The sequence below is a fragment of the Barbatula barbatula genome, assembly GCF_947034865.1.
Source record: "Barbatula barbatula genome assembly, chromosome: 12".
Taxonomy (NCBI): Eukaryota; Metazoa; Chordata; class Actinopteri; order Cypriniformes; family Nemacheilidae; genus Barbatula; species Barbatula barbatula.
This window is the reverse complement of record NC_136775.1, coordinates 2,577,623-2,594,366: the sequence shown is the minus strand read 5'-3', so window position 1 is coordinate 2,594,366 and position 16,744 is coordinate 2,577,623. Positions and strand designations below refer to the sequence as shown.

General features: G+C 39.3%; 1 protein-coding gene across 1 annotated transcript in view; it reads right to left on the bottom strand.

The window, feature by feature from the left end:
- The window catches only part of csmd3a (CUB and Sushi multiple domains 3a), a gene marked incomplete at its 5' end in the record, with an annotated part of 185,252 nt that overhangs the window by 16,519 nt on the left and 151,989 nt on the right, over positions 1–16,744 (bottom strand). Inside the window, 4 exons of the mRNA XM_079468986.1 lie at positions 90–263; positions 9,438–9,617; positions 12,349–12,525; positions 13,330–13,512. Coding sequence (XP_079325112.1) covers positions 90–263; positions 9,438–9,617; positions 12,349–12,525; positions 13,330–13,512 — 714 coding nt within the window. The remainder of the gene's footprint in view (positions 1–89; positions 264–9,437; positions 9,618–12,348; positions 12,526–13,329; positions 13,513–16,744) is intronic.

The following is a 16,744-nucleotide window of genomic DNA, read 5'->3' as shown; positions in this document are numbered from 1 at the left end:
AACAGAAGATCAAGCACAATGAAATTTCCTATATCGTGAGCCCTTTAAAATCCCATTTTTTGAAGCAAAGCGACAGATTAAAGACTCACGCAGACACAGAGGAAGCTCTCCGCTCCAGGAGCCGTTGGCCACACAGGTGAGGGCGGCGGGGAAGGACAATTCATAACCCGTTTGACAGCGGTAGCTCACGCTGACGCCCCACTCGAACAAAGTGCCCTCCACTTCACCGCTGGGAATGCTGGGAGGAACAGGACAGGTCACCGCTGCAGGGGTGAGAAACACGGATGAATTCACTTTGTGATTGAACAGCACCATCATTTATTTACAAGCACTGTCTGCGTCCAGCAAACAAATTCACTAATGATGAATTATAAATCTGGCAATGAACCAAACGCCGCCACAAAAGTAGGACGGTTTGGGCAATCTGGTCATCTTTGAAGGGCAAATGGGCACAATGCCATATCCTGTTAACATGGACGTAAATATGTGTGTGTAAGTGCGTGTGTAGACTTTTTCATCGGCAACAACATAAACAAACGTGGCCCAAACGTAACTTCTGGTAAACCTCCACAAAGAATCAATAACTACTGAGTAGTTCAACATAGTAACATAGCATGAAAAATTATATAATAAATATTAATAAATTTAATTGAAAATACCAAACACAGAATGAATGAAACCAATGAAACTGTATATGTGGGTGAAAATGTGCCGATTAAATATCGGCACTATTATTTAGACAAAATCCTCATTAAGACATAAAAAGTTTTGTTTGTCACATACATAATAAATTAATGTTCACAGTTTACAATGTTGTTAAGCAGCTTTACAGTGAAATAAATACACTCCATCACTAGATGGAAATATATAGTTTAGTAATGACAATAAAACTAAGAATATAAAAAAGGTTAATAAAAAAATGTGGTTATTTGTCGACAGTAAATAATAATGTTATCAGTAATAATGTTTACATGCGCAGCAATAAAGCGATAATTTCCAATAATCAGAGTAAAGACTTAAACCAGAGTAACATGTTTACATGACACGAGAACGCTTTAAATCAACGTTTTATTAGTCTGATTATTTGCTATCTCAGATACAATCTCAGATCCCGTAGGTGTGTGTTACTGGCTATAGTTTATATATATCCATGTGAAAAACACGGGTAAATAGATGTAATACCACGCACCACAGCAGCTTAAGCAGATACTTTGCAAAACACACTTTTACTTTTGGAAACGCACAATACTTTTGCCCACGACTGTATATGTACATAAAAAAGTATACGTACATGAATATAGACCGCTTTGCGTACAGTAAACACTGATCCAGAAGCACTTCGAGTCATTTATTTATTTGTATTGTCTCGCGTATGCAATTAAACCTAAGGATATTTATTTAACTTTATTCCCTTACAAGTGTTCTGTTGGTTGTGTTTTGTTCAAGCGTTTGTGTAGCGTTACGAAGCTGAAACCGGAAGTTGTTCTGGACCAGCGTTGTTTGAAGGGGTCTATAGATATACAGTATCTCACACGTTTTTGTAAATCATTTATTATATCTTTTCATGTGACAACACTGAAGAAATGACACTGTGCTACAATGAAAGATACTGTACTTTATATATGAAATAAAAATCGTATTTCCCTTTATTTGCTTTTTTTGGCCATAAGTTCAGGAGGGAAACAAAAAAACATCGTTGTGCGGAGCTGCAGGTACCAAACATTAAAGTACTGATCTATATTTTTAAAATCTTCTGCCCTCAGGCCAGACTTTAATATTTCACAAACACTATACTGAAGAAAGGAAGTATTTATTTTCTACCGTGAAGACCTGTATTCTATAAACCTCAAACTCCACAGTGTACGTCACTGACATCAGCGCCCGCCGTGTCGACTGTTATTTATGCATTGCCACTGAAATACAGGCATTAACAGCACTCGCTCCTCTCGCTGTGTATTCAGTGTTAAGAGGTTTGAAAGAAGCAAGTTCAACAACGTGTTGAGAGAAATATGTGTGGGCATCATCCCCCCCGGGCCGCCATCCGTCTCTCTTTCGCACTGCAGCAACCCTTGCATCATTCTCAATTTGACTTTCAAGAAAAGTCTTTCCACGAGCCAACGATTATTTACAAATATCCAACAAACCCGTGTCGGCGAAAGCAACAGAAGCCTGCGAACGTCTGTGGGGCCAATCAAAAGATGTTTTAAATTGCAAATCGCAAATTAAAAAAAAGGTCTCGGGGGGAGCAGATGGAAAACACGTCCACTGATATTCTGACAGAGTTGGAGAGCGATGGTCGGGGAGCAGCTGGGGTTTGGACGGCGTATGAATAAACGATGAGATGTTTTGGGAAGCAAGCGCTCCAATAAAATGGATAAAAAGACGTTCTGGAGTCACAGCGCTCCTTCGTGAAGCTTCTATTGTAAACATGTGTTAATCCTATTAGTGTTTACAAACCCGTGTCAGAGTCATAAATTAACACTAAAGGTCAATTACGTGTCCAATAATTCATCACAAACACCCACAAAGATTCCTGAAAAGGACAAGCATATTCGAGGAAAGACGGCAATGAGCTGCAAACGAAAAATCTAAAGGGTTCGTAATGACATTGTTAGGGTGATAGAATTGTAACTTTCGGGTGAACTGTTGCTAAAACCTTTGTGCTTCACCTCATTCTAAAAACCAGACCTGCACGCCTGCCCGCTCATCTGAAGGTGTTGGAAACGCCTGTGAGCTGCTCGTAGCTGTGGAGATTAGGTGTAAAGAGAGGACAGAATATCCCTCCGCTGAACACTTAAAGCTTCTGGACTTATCGAGCTGATGCTTCAGTAAATATCAGAAGCTGGATACCAGCGAGCTCCAGCGCCCGGACCAGCTGTCCGGCCCAATCAAACTCAAAGACGGAGGGATAAAACCATGGCAGCGAAAGTTTAGCCCGCTTTTTACAGTGACCCGGATGATTAAAAGCCTTCACACTTCTACGACGTTTAATGTATAAAAGATGAGTGAACGTTCAAGGTGTGTGAAGACTGCAACTCTGAAGAATTTAATGTTCTGACCTTATAGCTCAAGGCTCGGGTTTAATGAGAGATGCTAGCTAACAAGGTTATGAATTCATAGGTGTTATCTCGTGATTTTGGTTTAGCGTTTAATGTGTTGCAAAAGGTTAATGTAACCCAACTCAATTATAAAAGCAACGCATGCAGTAAACCATACCAGTGTGAGTTAACAGGTTAATAGACGTCTAGTGAAATCTTTTAGGTAAATGCGACACACTTAAAAGTCCAGTGTCTCATTTTTTGGAGGATCTAAGGACAGAAATGCCATTTAATATACATAACTATGTCTTCAGAGGTGTATGGAGATTGTGCATAATGAAGCGTTATGTTTTTATTACCTTATTAGAATGAGCTATTTCTATCTACATGCACCGCGGGTCCCCTTTCATGGACTGCGCCATGTTGTTTCTACAGTAGCCCTAAACGGACAAACTCTACGGAATGCATTTCCAAAATACGTTATCTCCTTCGGCAAAGAAGCAAAAACGTGACGACATCTTAGCGCTGTGTCAGGAACCGTAGTGCTTCGAAAGGGGGGGTGGAGTGAGCCGTTGATTGCAATTCACAACCTCACCGCTAGGAGCCGCTAAATTGAATGCACTGGACCTTTAAAGTATTGCATTTTTACAAAAATACTTCATACTAAGACTGTATGAACGAAACGGTTATTTCTGCATCTCCAAAAACAGAACTGCACTTCTTGTGCTTCCATGGGTCGAATAAACAAACTATAAAATAAACGAACAATATTGCTTTTTATGTCGAGTTTACAACAAACAAAGTAATGTTTGGGTAGTACAACAAAGCTGTGGTGTTTACGCAGATTAATTCAACCCACCAACCGCTTATTTATAACAAATTGACAAACTTCAGCTTAAAAAGGGATTTTAGAAAACTTACTCAAAGTTTGTCACCACTGATAAGGAATGGTGTGCAACTTATTTTCTTAAAACGAGATAAATATATTACGTTCAGCAATTTCAATTTAAACGTAAAGGAAAACACGAACGTTGAGGATATTAAAGGAGATAACAATCGAATTGTACATGGAAATAAAGACAATCCTGTCAGAAAGGAAAGCATATGCATTAAACTATTGGCTGATAATAAACATTTAATATCAATCATTCAAGACAATCCATCACTGTCACATCCTTCATAGACGGTTTCATCGGATGCACACACCTGGCATGAAGTTTCTTGTTTGGTCATAATATAACAATTTATTTTATATATAATTTAAATGAATATTCATTTATTCAATTAAATTCAAACGTTTATTGATTCTTTGCTGAGGTCTACCGGAAGTTAAGGTTGGGCCATATAACGTGTTTTTTTTGTTGTAAGAAAATGTAAAGGTTTATTATATTTACAGTATAAAACTATCTGATTTGAGCTTATTTGACTAAGTGTGTATGAAAATACAACAAAAAGCTTCCCTGTAGCTCAGTAGTGGGATTCATACCTATGTATAAATGTAAAGGATAATGCAATGTAAGTCGCTTTGGATAAAAGCGTCTGCCAAATGCGTAGATGTAAATGTAAAAATAATCTTTGCAATGTTTTTTCAAATTCAATTTTAACAGCAACTCATATCTACCAGAGAACTTTGTGGTTTCTTTATCTATAGAATTTTGTATTTCATTTTGTTGTAAAAGTTGCAAAACCAAAATACATCATTGACCAAGTAATGGCGGCCTCCGAAGGTTAACATGTGTATTGCATGCATTTTTTAAAGTAGTAGTTTAAGCTTTAAATGATAACGGTTAATCCTTTTGCTTTAAGATATTTGCCATCTTAATGCAAATACAATGTTGAAAATATTCACAGGCAGGTTACCCTTAAAAATCTGTTGCCAAGATTCAGAATACACAAACAATAAAGATAACACCTGGGGCTTGTTCTTTATTGCTTACTACATCCAAGATCAAACAAAACACCCGAGATCAAATCATCCTGCAAATTATGATCTGGTTAATTCGGTTCTTCGAAAACACCTCTGTTGTTCACAAACCGTAGCAGGCAAAGTGCCAATTCAGGGTTATTCTAGTATACTAAAGTTTAAACTTTGAAAATATCTCTGTTCGTTGAAATCAAATCAAATATTGTCCTAAGGATTATTGGGAAAAAAAGTTAAAACGTTGCCTTGAAATACGTTCAAGGAACTAAAATAATAATAATAAACGCAAATAAAATACAAAATCATATATAGCAACAAAAAATAATAATAAAATTAAAAAACATATAATACATTACTAAAATTTTAAGTTTTAAGCTAATTTATAATATGAATGAACTATATTCAAACTTGGATTTACATTTTTTTATTAAAACCTTTAAACCAAATGTCTAAATTATTCACAAGCGAAAAGTATGAGTGTAAAATAATTGTAAAATTCAACTAACGGCATTTTGGTTTAGAGCAGAAATGCCTGTTTTTCCAAACAATGGAAGAAGCCAAAATTCCCTTGAGATCCCCTAAAGATGTCACACTGAAGCTTTACAGATCTTTAGACTCTTGCAGGTGTGGTCTCAACAGACAGTATATGTGTATGTGTGTGTGTGTGTGAGCGCAGGTGTATGTTCTCTCAGCATGTGTAACACGTAAGGCCAGTCTCTCAAAGCGAGTCCCTAAGGCCGTCTGTGTCTCCGGCCGGATGACAGATGTACAGCGTCACCAGCGCTCATCTGCACGGCTGACCCCGAGGTGAACAGCAGTCCTGCCAAGTATAAACTGTTCTCCCCAAAACGGCGCTTTCTTTCCTTTCTTAAGACGTTTTGACAAGACTTTCACATCCTTTTCCACCTCACCTTAACCTTTTTCCAGGGTAACGGTTCAAAGCTATTGCTTACACTTCTGACAGAATATCGACTGTTTTGGTGTGGAAACTCTATTCAAGGGTCAACAAATTAAGCAGCGGTGCACGTTTCAGAAGAAAAATGCTGCCGTCCATTAAGACCGTGTCAACTGTCCATTTACAAGCGGTTTGGTAATGCCCGGAGCTCAATGTAATCGCATAGAGTTGTTCTTTAATAACGTAAATATAAAAAATGAATGGAAAATTCTGATTCAAAAGATAAGAAATCAGCCCGTTTCTAACACAGTAGAGGTATAAAGCTGCATAAATAATGTGGAAAGCTCAGTTCAGATTTTTAATGGACGGAAAAGTATTCTGAGATGTAATATTAGCTCAGAATTAGCTCAGTAAGAGATGTAACATCTTGATCTCCGAAGAGAAAAACCCCAGAAGTCTGAGACTTACACCGACACAAAACTGCTCATTTTTATCATTGCTTTCTACGAGAAACAGTTGAGACAATAAAGAGATCTCGTTATTGACCCTGTTCATTTTAGCTATACAGCAGGGGTCTTCAACATTTTTCGGGGCAAGGACCCCTTAGAAGAGAGATGTATGGAGCAGAGACCCGCTTATCCTAAATGTGTAAACAGAGCTATTTTAATAGAAACAACCCTTATTGTCACAGCACTATCATGTTAAGACATTACATCTACACTTCATGTTTGCACATACACACTTTTTATTATGAATATATATTGTTTGATTATTTCAAGGGATTTGCAGCGGCGTACATTTTCATTTTTCTGTGACAATTTACTTCCTGAACCTTAGTTTTTTAGTAAGGCTAAATAAAATGAGATGGCTGACCCTGGTTTATGGCACAGAGACTATTCTAGTGGAGGTCGAGGTTGTCTTCAGATGTTATTCATTCTGTTGTAAAAGCTGAAGTTTTTGCAGAACACACCGCTATTTTTTAATTCTGAGCTCCGTTTTCTGATTCATGGATCAGCATTGTCGTGGTTGTTCCTCGAAAATTCACGATTTTTTTCTGCAGAGGCATCAAGTCTGCGTTATTTAAGGGGCAACATGACGTGCGCCATCAGTACACGGTGCGCGTTTCATTGATTTTAAATTGATTTGTCAGAGTTTGCAATGCAGAAGCGGATTGGTGCCTTTTGCCTGTCAAAAAAACGCTTTACAGCTTTAACATATTTGAACAGAAGTATGCAAATATGAGAATGCACTTTATTTGCATGCAACTCCATTCATGCGTACTCTGAATTTCTCGCAAGGGAGACGATGAAGCAGATGTAACGTTTCTCCTATCGCTTCTGCTGCCTGAATGGATGTTTTTGTCGGCATGCAGGTTCAAATTGCAGCGGGAGCTTCAATGAGCACGTGCGCAGGCAGCGCAGCTTCAGGAGAACATTGGTTGTAATATTAACATGTATTACAGAAAGTTGCCTGTGAGTAAACTGTAATTAGCGGACCCCTTGCAGTTCCACTGAGGACTGCGGACCCCCGGTTGAAGATTCATAAATCTGAAAAATCATTTGTATTCTTATTCAAGTTTTTTTATTAACTTCATTAACAAACAGCAACACCGGCTAAAGAAAAATCACAGATGAGTTCTCTTTATTATCTCTGTTATTTCTCACAGACATCACGGAGACTAAACGGAAAGCAAATGGAGACTTTGTTTAAATCTCATCTGCGTCTCAGATATGCGAGTCAGAAATGTCAACAATGTGTCAAACTGAGCTCAGATTGGTCAAGTCTGCAGTCAAACGTCAATATTATAGAAGATCTCAATATGAGCTCAAACATTTCTCATCAAATTGACCCAAATCCAGATTATCTGACCTCTTCAACAAGTCATTTTCAGAAAACCATCTGAGACTAAGTTGATTTTCAAATGAACTCCATCAAATCTTCTGGGCTATAAAAGAGCTCAGAAACAACAACAAAAAAAATTCCTTATTAAACTTTCAATTGCCTATTTTCCTTATTTTCTTAAAAACACCACACAATTCAAACATTCCTTTGTATATCCAGATGCGTCAAGGAATCGCCGTCTCGAGTTCTAACCTCCAACAGCTCGCTGGACACTGACAGCCTTCAGCTACGCTGGCTGCGGTCGGCGAGAGGGAAGCGATGAAGGAGAAACGGAGAGATAAAGGAGGAGAGAGAGATGAGCCCTCGGGCAACAGACTTCACCGTTGACTGGTTGAGCCGCTGACAGAAAGTTTGCCCCGGGGTCCGACTCGCTCTCACGGACGGCACTTATCATTCATGCCTCCATCCGTCCGTCGCTGTAGAAATGGCTTTCTAATGACTCTGCATTAGGGTCTATTAGGACGGCGCATTGATGATTCTCAGAAGGATATCACGGAGCAATTTCGCTCTTTTGTTTGCCGGAGTCGTCTAATGGGCGCCATTTTTAAACTCCCAATGCAGATTTCTTGAGCAAACAAAAGAGGTTTGAGTGTGGAAAAAGGGTCTTAATGAGACGGATTTTGGATATTTATGTGCGTTTCAATGAAGGGCTAACGCTGGAATGATGATGATGGGGTCTACCTCTAAAATATCGAGCAAGAACTGTCAACAGACATTAGGCAGTAATGAGAACGCCGGAGGAAGGAGATTTTCCTCTCAGTGATTTGTAAGTAGATGCGAGCATGTGGGCAGGCATAGAAAAGATGACGGCGGATGAATAAAACAGATGAAAAAGACTGAGAGACACAAACGATGGTTATCGCTGGTTCCAGATCAAATCTGATGAACTTTAAGGGTTTTCTTGTGAGGAACGGATTGAAATGTTCTTCAATGTGTTAGAACAAATTGTACATTGCTGTTGGGAGCTTAAAATAAATATAAACAAAATATCAATCTACTCATTTCAAGTAAAATGTGTAAATTATATTACTATATTCATTTATTAGTTGTACAATACAGGCATGAATCAAAATTAACAATGCGGATTGAAATGTTTATATATATATACAAAGCCACGGAAAAAATTAAGAGTCCATTAAGAAGTATTTATAGGTGTGTTTAGGTAAAATTATATTATAAAGTTTCATTCTGTGAACTACTAACAATATTTCTTCCACATTTCTGATAAAAATATTGCTTCTATTTGCAAGATAAAAACTGGAGAAAAGGGTGAAAATAACAGAAAAGATGCTCTGTATCTTTTCAGACCTCAAATACTGCAAAGAAAACAGGGTCATAGTTCATAGGAAAAGTTCAAAAATATTTTTCTAGCAATGACACTGGACTAGAAATGACTACAATACATCTACAATACAATACAATACAATACAATACGACGCTAATTCAATGATAATTGGGTAATTGGGATATGACAGTTTTCTTAGAAACTAAACTGTTGCCAATTAAATCAACCGCATGTAGTCTGTAAGTTATTAAACAGAAGATTGCATAAAAATGATACCGCTTGAAAACCCTCGGCCCCCATTCAAGATGTCTTGGCAACTATATTCTGTCATCGCCGCCGAGACAAACAATCCAAATCTGTCACAGTTTTGTGGAAGAGAAGCTTTTAACCTTGTACCTCGGCAGCTGGGTAACGCGCCGCTCCAGGTGCCGTTGTGGGTGCAGGTGCGAGTAGCGACGCTCCCGTTTTCCATCACATAACCAGGCTGACAGGAATACGTCACGTTCTGGCCGATGGTGAAGCCGTCTCCGTTCCTAATCCCACTGGCTGGAACACCTGGATCTCCACAGCTGATCACTATTGGAGGACAGAGAGGTTCTCTAGATTGTGCTTAAAGTTTGAAATGGTGAAAGTTTACGTCTTGAAACTATGAAACGGAGACGCCATTATGCAAGTGAAGAGACTGTGGGTGTATATAAAGAGTCGAAATGCAGAACATCATTAAAATGTTTATAGTCTCAAGACTGTCTCCAAGGGAACTATAACTAAATAAACCATTATTCCGGATGATTCTATTAAAATTCAGGATGCTGTTTGATGGTCTAATGGTCAAGCCTTGAGGTGAAATGACAAAGCCGGCATTAATGCAAACAGCTTCTGTTAAACAACATTTACACTGTTGAGAAGTTTCATTCATTCACTCATACAAGCAACTAAACAATACAATTTATTAATATAATGTCTAAATTAAACGTCTATGTTTTTTAATACTATTTATCTTTTTACAGCTTTTTTACCACTATTTTTACTGTATGAGCACAGATCACATCACCAACTCTAAATAATAATAATAATAATAATAATGTATAAACATTTAAAATAATAATAATACGGGTAAATGAAACATATTTATTAGAAAGACCAGAGCCACATTTCTGGACTAAAAGATCGTAGAAGGACTCTGTTAAAAGCTAATTCACACCGATCCAACAGACACCAACAAAAGACAACAAACGTGTGAACTCCTTCCCCACCAGCATTGAAAAGGTCATTCAGCATCTGCATTTTTGATCGTTTTCACAATATTTTTATGGAACCCAGAATATTGTGTTGCATGAATATGCAAAGATGTAATATATTAACCCTGCTTTTAAACAAAACCAAATAACATTTCACAACACTTCACGAGAAAAAGCTTTTAGAAAGGCTTTCGAACGAAAACGCTGAGATTAGCGTATTTGTTGAAGATGCAGAACAATGATCGAAACACAGTTGCTTGTTTTTGGATCCCTAGATTCTGTACAATCTAAAAAATGCTGGGCAATTTCAACCCAACGTCGCGTCAAAAAAGTGACAAACCCAGATGCTGAGTGAATTAACCCGACATCTTTTTTTGCATTTGACCCACTACCAAACCAGAATTTGGGGATAAAACAACCCAGCATATGTGGAATTCCAAACAGTTCATTTTGACCCAATGCTAATCTGAAAATAACCCAGCATTTGTGTAGTCGAAAATACGAAACAGCACCCTCTGTCGCATAACAGTGAAAACACAGAAAGCCGGTCATAAATGATGGAAAATCTTGTCAATGGTGGGGAAAGAGCTCTGTGGATCAGTATGTCACTATCTAGAAACCACTGAAACACAACTACATAGCGATGCTCTAAAAAACACTCGGAACACCTTAACAACCAGACAGCAAAGCCCTAGCAACAACCCACAAAAAACGAGTCTTCCTATTTACTCTGGGGAAAACATAGATTTATAGAGAGCTTATATAAAGTTCTCTCTTTAAATTAAAAACATACTTTTAAGTGTAATGCCATGGAGATTTCAATTCATGTGTCTAATAGAAAACTAACGACGCAGGGAACGGTGATATATGAGTGTCATTTCTGATGTGAACTCTGGAGGAATCCCTATACTCACAGCATCTCAAACATGGTGACTGTAACATCCCATCTTTTCACGAGCAATACTCAATTCTTATTGGTCAGTCATGACATTCAAAGGTAGACTATGTCATTCCCATATAACAATCACTCACAACAAAGGGTCATCCGGCAACTAACCTTAAGGAGAGATTCTGAATACTCACAAATAGCACAAATATACCCTTTTAATAACATAAGATTATATTCACAAATGATTCAAGCATATTTGGTTTGTCTTGCTTGAACTTCGTCTCTTGGTTTAAAGCTGTTAGTTGTCATCTTTTTATCCCCAAAGGTTTGTGTTTGTTAAAAAAGAGCTAATAACATATTTCAAACTATATTTTGCACACGATTATTCACTTACTTGGAACGCATACAAGACCTTTTCACACCGTGCCAGTTTTATTTGGCAAAAACCACTGACTTGATAAATACTTTCCTTAACTTATCCAAAACACACACACACATTTATAGTTCTCGTAATGTAAACCAACAATTTATAAGAATTTATTTTAAAAAACGATATATTTTCTGGGTGCACATTTAATTTGAGTGTATCGATCATACAAAACAACACCGGCTCAAACAATGTCAATATTTTCGCAACGGTCATTATTTCTGCAATTGCGTTTGATGGCACTAATGGTTGAGAAATGTCACACTTCTCTTCCAGCGTCCAGAGAGTTTATCTGGACACTCCATCAACAACGCACGCCGCTTCACAGCCTTGAGTAATGCCATACCAGTGGCCTATTGATATTCACTGTAGCCCCGTCGCACTCCCCCGTTCATTATTCGCAGACTATGCCAAAATCAATCTCGCATTATATGTCAGCCCGAGATTGATTCTTCCTGTCAGATCATTCTCTTATTACTTAGACAGCGGCGCTAATAAATCTCTTTTTATTAATGAGATTGCTCGAGAGGTGAGCCGGGTCCATCTCAACAACAACGCTGTTAGAAGACGCTCAGCTAATTACAAACTGGGCGTCTTGTTGGTATGGAAAATCTGTCCTGCTGGATTGTCAACACTAACAACACTAAACAGATGAAAGAAAACAACAACATTGCCAAATGCTGCTTGCATTTGTTCGAGTTTTACCGGGATGCGGAACAACAGCTTGAGGATCTCAAGGTTTCGAGTACGTACAGGTGCAGTTGGGCTCAGCGCCAGACCAGGTACCGTTTGCCAGGCACTGTCGGGTGGGTGAACCGGAGAGCCGATATCCGTCCACGCACGAGTAGATGATGGAGTGAGAGAACGTGGTGCCGTCCACATGCAAAATGCGCCCATTAGCCGGGGTCCCTGGGTTCCCACATTGAACAGCTATTGGATGAGAAAGAACTGCATTAGTAGTCTGCCAACACAAACACATGTGTAGGGTTATTTAGTATGTAATGTATAGAATAAAATAGAATTTGATACTATAAGACTCGTGCTCAATATAATTAACCACAATTTGTAATTAATCCGTCTATCTAACTCAACGCTTGAAATAAATCTTGTACATTTTGTATCAGACTGGCAAAGTGAGGTGTTTGTGTAATGCTTCTGTGCTGTGGATTGAATCCGGACAGCCCTGGATGTTGCAATGTGTTCATTCTGAACACGAAAAACTCGTCGCAAGTTTGCTGCAGTGCCTTTTTGTCTGCACGCTACACTTGCATGTCCCTTTCAGCCAATGAAATTGGCACGCGCTCATGTCGAGCCGGGTTAACTTACAGGGGGGATGTGTTGATGTTTGTACGGGCATGATGGGATTTAATGTAAGACAAGCTGTTGGACCAGAGCTGCCTAGCAAAAACATTCAAGCCTGAGAAATGTCCGCCTCCTGGGGCCTGAGCGCTAACAATCTGTAAATCTGTTTTCTAGCCAAGCTGAGCGCTGGACTGCAAAAACCTGTCACCCTTGAGACGGCGCGGACAATGCGTCAAGCTAAAAAGAGCTGCAAAAACACTTGCGCGCCTCAAAGCCTGCGGGCCGGACGGCAAGGTCGTCCTTCGTGTGAGTTACGGAGTGTGTGAATGACATGGTGTAACTCTGATGTTTGACCAGAGAATAGATATCGGCGTCTCTGAGTGTGCCTACACACCCCATGCATTATTTATGCCGTCTGCGGGAGTCACTTACGTTTACAGGTGGGCTGTCGGCCCGACCAGGTGCCGTTGGGAAAACAGATCCTTTCCGCCGAGCCGTAGAGCGTGTGACCCGTGGAGCAAGTGAATCGTACTTTGGCGTGCTGCTGAAAGCTGCTCTCCTCTCGGGTGGCGTGGGCCGGCGTGCCCGGATCCCCGCAGGCGCTCCTTTTATCACCTGAGAACGGAGCGAACATAAAGATATTAGCAGTATTTCATCCGGATGACAACAGTTGGAATCATTATTGCCCGAGAGCTATCAAGAGATACTCCGTGATCTATTAAAGATGTTATAAATACGAATGCTACTCCGCCTCTACCGGCGCTGCCCTAGGAGCGGTTCTGAAGCGCCGTTTGGCCACAAAGGAGAATTTCACAGCACTGAACTGCCACAGCTTGGATAAAGAGCGGTTCGAGGTCTCAGAGGAACACTTCCCCACCTCGCCGAGCTGTCACTCTTCATGGCCTTTCAGAAGATTTGAGGAGAGGAACTTTGAAACTGCTGCCTCATTGAGCTTCTACAAACGCTTTGCTTGCCGGCCTTGAGCGAACAGGCAGGTATGTGAACGATGACACGGCCAATGGAAAATCAAATCAGTTTCAGGAGGATTCGTTGGAACAATAGAAATGGATCATCGTGTACTCGACATCGTGTCGTTTTTATGTCTTTAATGGATTATAAAAGAGATATACCTATACAAATAAAACCACAAATAACATAACTTCTGGTACCAATATTCCTACTATAAAGTCATAAATGACATGAAAATGGGGAAATAATGGTTGGATTCTCATTATTGAATAAACTATTCATTTTAAAAAGGTTTAGAGATGCTTGTTTCAATCCATGGTTGGATACAATATGGACATGGGGTGTAAATTCATCCTAACAGGGTTTAACCAAGGGTATTATAGTTTGCTAATAGTTTTTAAAGAACCAAAACGTTTAAATTAACATAATTAATTTTTAATCATATTAATTATTGGCCAAGAAATTATTCAAATGAACTAAACAAAAATGAGAAATGTTGCTCAAGCAATAAACTGAAATAAGTTGAATTTGGGGCACAATAATCTATAATACAAATATATGTATTATAGTAAAATATAAAAGAAAATACTCAATAGTTTTAATTAGTAGTTTTAATAAATAAAATGACACTCACAGAACAAAATTGCAAATATTTAACTAAAATGACATAACACAAGAGTAAGAATATTAGAAAGCAAACTCAAAGTATTAATAAAAGCAATAAAACCAAAACAATAAATGTTGTGGTTTCATCCCAAAATGCAAGATTGTTCCGATTCATGGTTGGGTCAAATACAGACATGTTCTAGGTCAATTTAAACCAACAATTGAGTTGTGTTTCTATCTCACCCAGCCATGACAACCTGGCATTTAGTATAAACCTGTGAAAACTGCATTTTTGAAGTGCAAATCACCGGCCGCATTCTCAAGAGAAACAATTAAAGACGGAATTACATTTATTAGCGGCGTGAAATGCCGCAAAGAGAAAACTGCAGGGGTGTGAAAAATGTGATGCTTTTTCAAATGACACCGTTATACCCAACAAGCAATCAATTATCATCTAACAGTCGCCGGCACGCAGGATTACCACAAATAATGATGGTGAAATATTCATCAAACAGTGCTGGACGCAGACAGTTCCTCTGATGATCCAGTCATCTGAAGGCCCTAAAAAAAAGCCCCTTTTAATTATATGTACAAGCACCCGGAGGTCGATCAACAAAGCCCGACTCAGCAATTGCCGCGTGAACCCGGGGGACCACTAACCAGTGATTTAAACTCTCGCATCTTCAGTGCACCGTCATGCTCTGTGCCCGGAAATAAATAAAGAAATACTTTCGGCTCAGTTCATTAGAAATCTGGGACATTTCTTTCGCTACGCTCTGCTGTGGAAAGCGAGGGACGGATCGTGTCCGTCTGACATCATTCCAGAAGAAAGAGATGCACGCAGAGCGAGAGAAAAGCACCCAGTTTCCTCAGTCTCACCTGTCTCCCTCAAATAAAATGGTGTCAGACGGGACAAAAGACCTGCTGCTTTTGCTTATTAACCTCTTCGGTTCGATGTCCTGCCTTTGTTCTCCACGTTCCAAACAGACAGCATGCAAAAGATTGATTTAACCTCCTTAAAAACAGCATCGTGTTTCCCATCAGTTGAAACAGAACTGTTGTTTGCTCCTAATGGACTCGGATGTACACGCACACGCTTAACTATTATATAAGCTTCATTAGATACTTCTACAAAGGTGAAGGTGTTGAATGCCATGAAAGCGTTACGGTTCTCAGTAATTGGCACTATGGAGAGGTGTGAATTTGAGTTAAAGTTCGCCCACCAGGAGCTTAGCGCCGTATAATAAGGCTGCGAAGTTCGTTACATAAAGTCTGAATCACCTGGCAGCGTCGAGAGCTATTGATTTTGTTTTCCATCCACACGTTGTCACGTCGGGCTGGTAGTATCGGCTTCGTGTCTGCAGCGAAATTCATTTCGCCAAATAACGTGAAGCGGTGGCTAAAAAGCGTGAAACTCCCACGGAGCAGGCCCTTCAGGGGACACGCTTTCAATCTTCAACAAAAACGAGCGGTTGGAAAAGCTTTAAATGTGTGCCAGGATGCAATTGCAGCTAACGTGAAACATGCGGGCTGCTACGACTACAGTAACGCATGCCTTCTTTGTTCCACACGCCTCCCGAAATCCCGGCAAATTCACAAGTTAACATACTGGATCCTGAGGAATGTCCCTGAATCGCCAGAAAACGGACACCACATCAAACCCTCTGAGAAAGACAGAACACGTTCACACGGAATACAGAAGCAGCACTAGAAAGACACAGATGGAGAACTCAGAGGAACATTGTTGATCCGTGGTTGCTCTTTCAAAGCTCCAGAGACGTAAATTTCATTTGGTCTCTGATGTTTCTCCTTCAGTTTTGGGTAATTGTCACTGACATTGAAAGGAAAGAGAATACTCATGCATCTCCAGGTTTTAAAGATCTTCTTTCAAACATTTACGCCGTTCTTGCATAATGCACAGTACACATTTTATATACTTATATTGTTTTAAATAGTCGGCTAGCACTCTGCATTCTAAGCACAAAGACAGACAAAAGCGACAGATACGGCAAGAAAGAGAGACAGATAAAACAGGAAGATACAGAGATCAAGAGAAAGAAAAATGCAGAGGGAGATACAGCTATAAAGACAGACGGTAAGAGAGCTATGGAGATAAAAGAGAGGGGCCTTAGAAAGAATCCCATAAGTACAGAGAGACCTAAAGATCGGATTTATAGACAGAACTATAGTGAGAAGTATAAATAGTTACATAGACAGAGAGACTTATAGACAGAGCAGTAGAGATAATTATAGATATACCTTTACATATTGT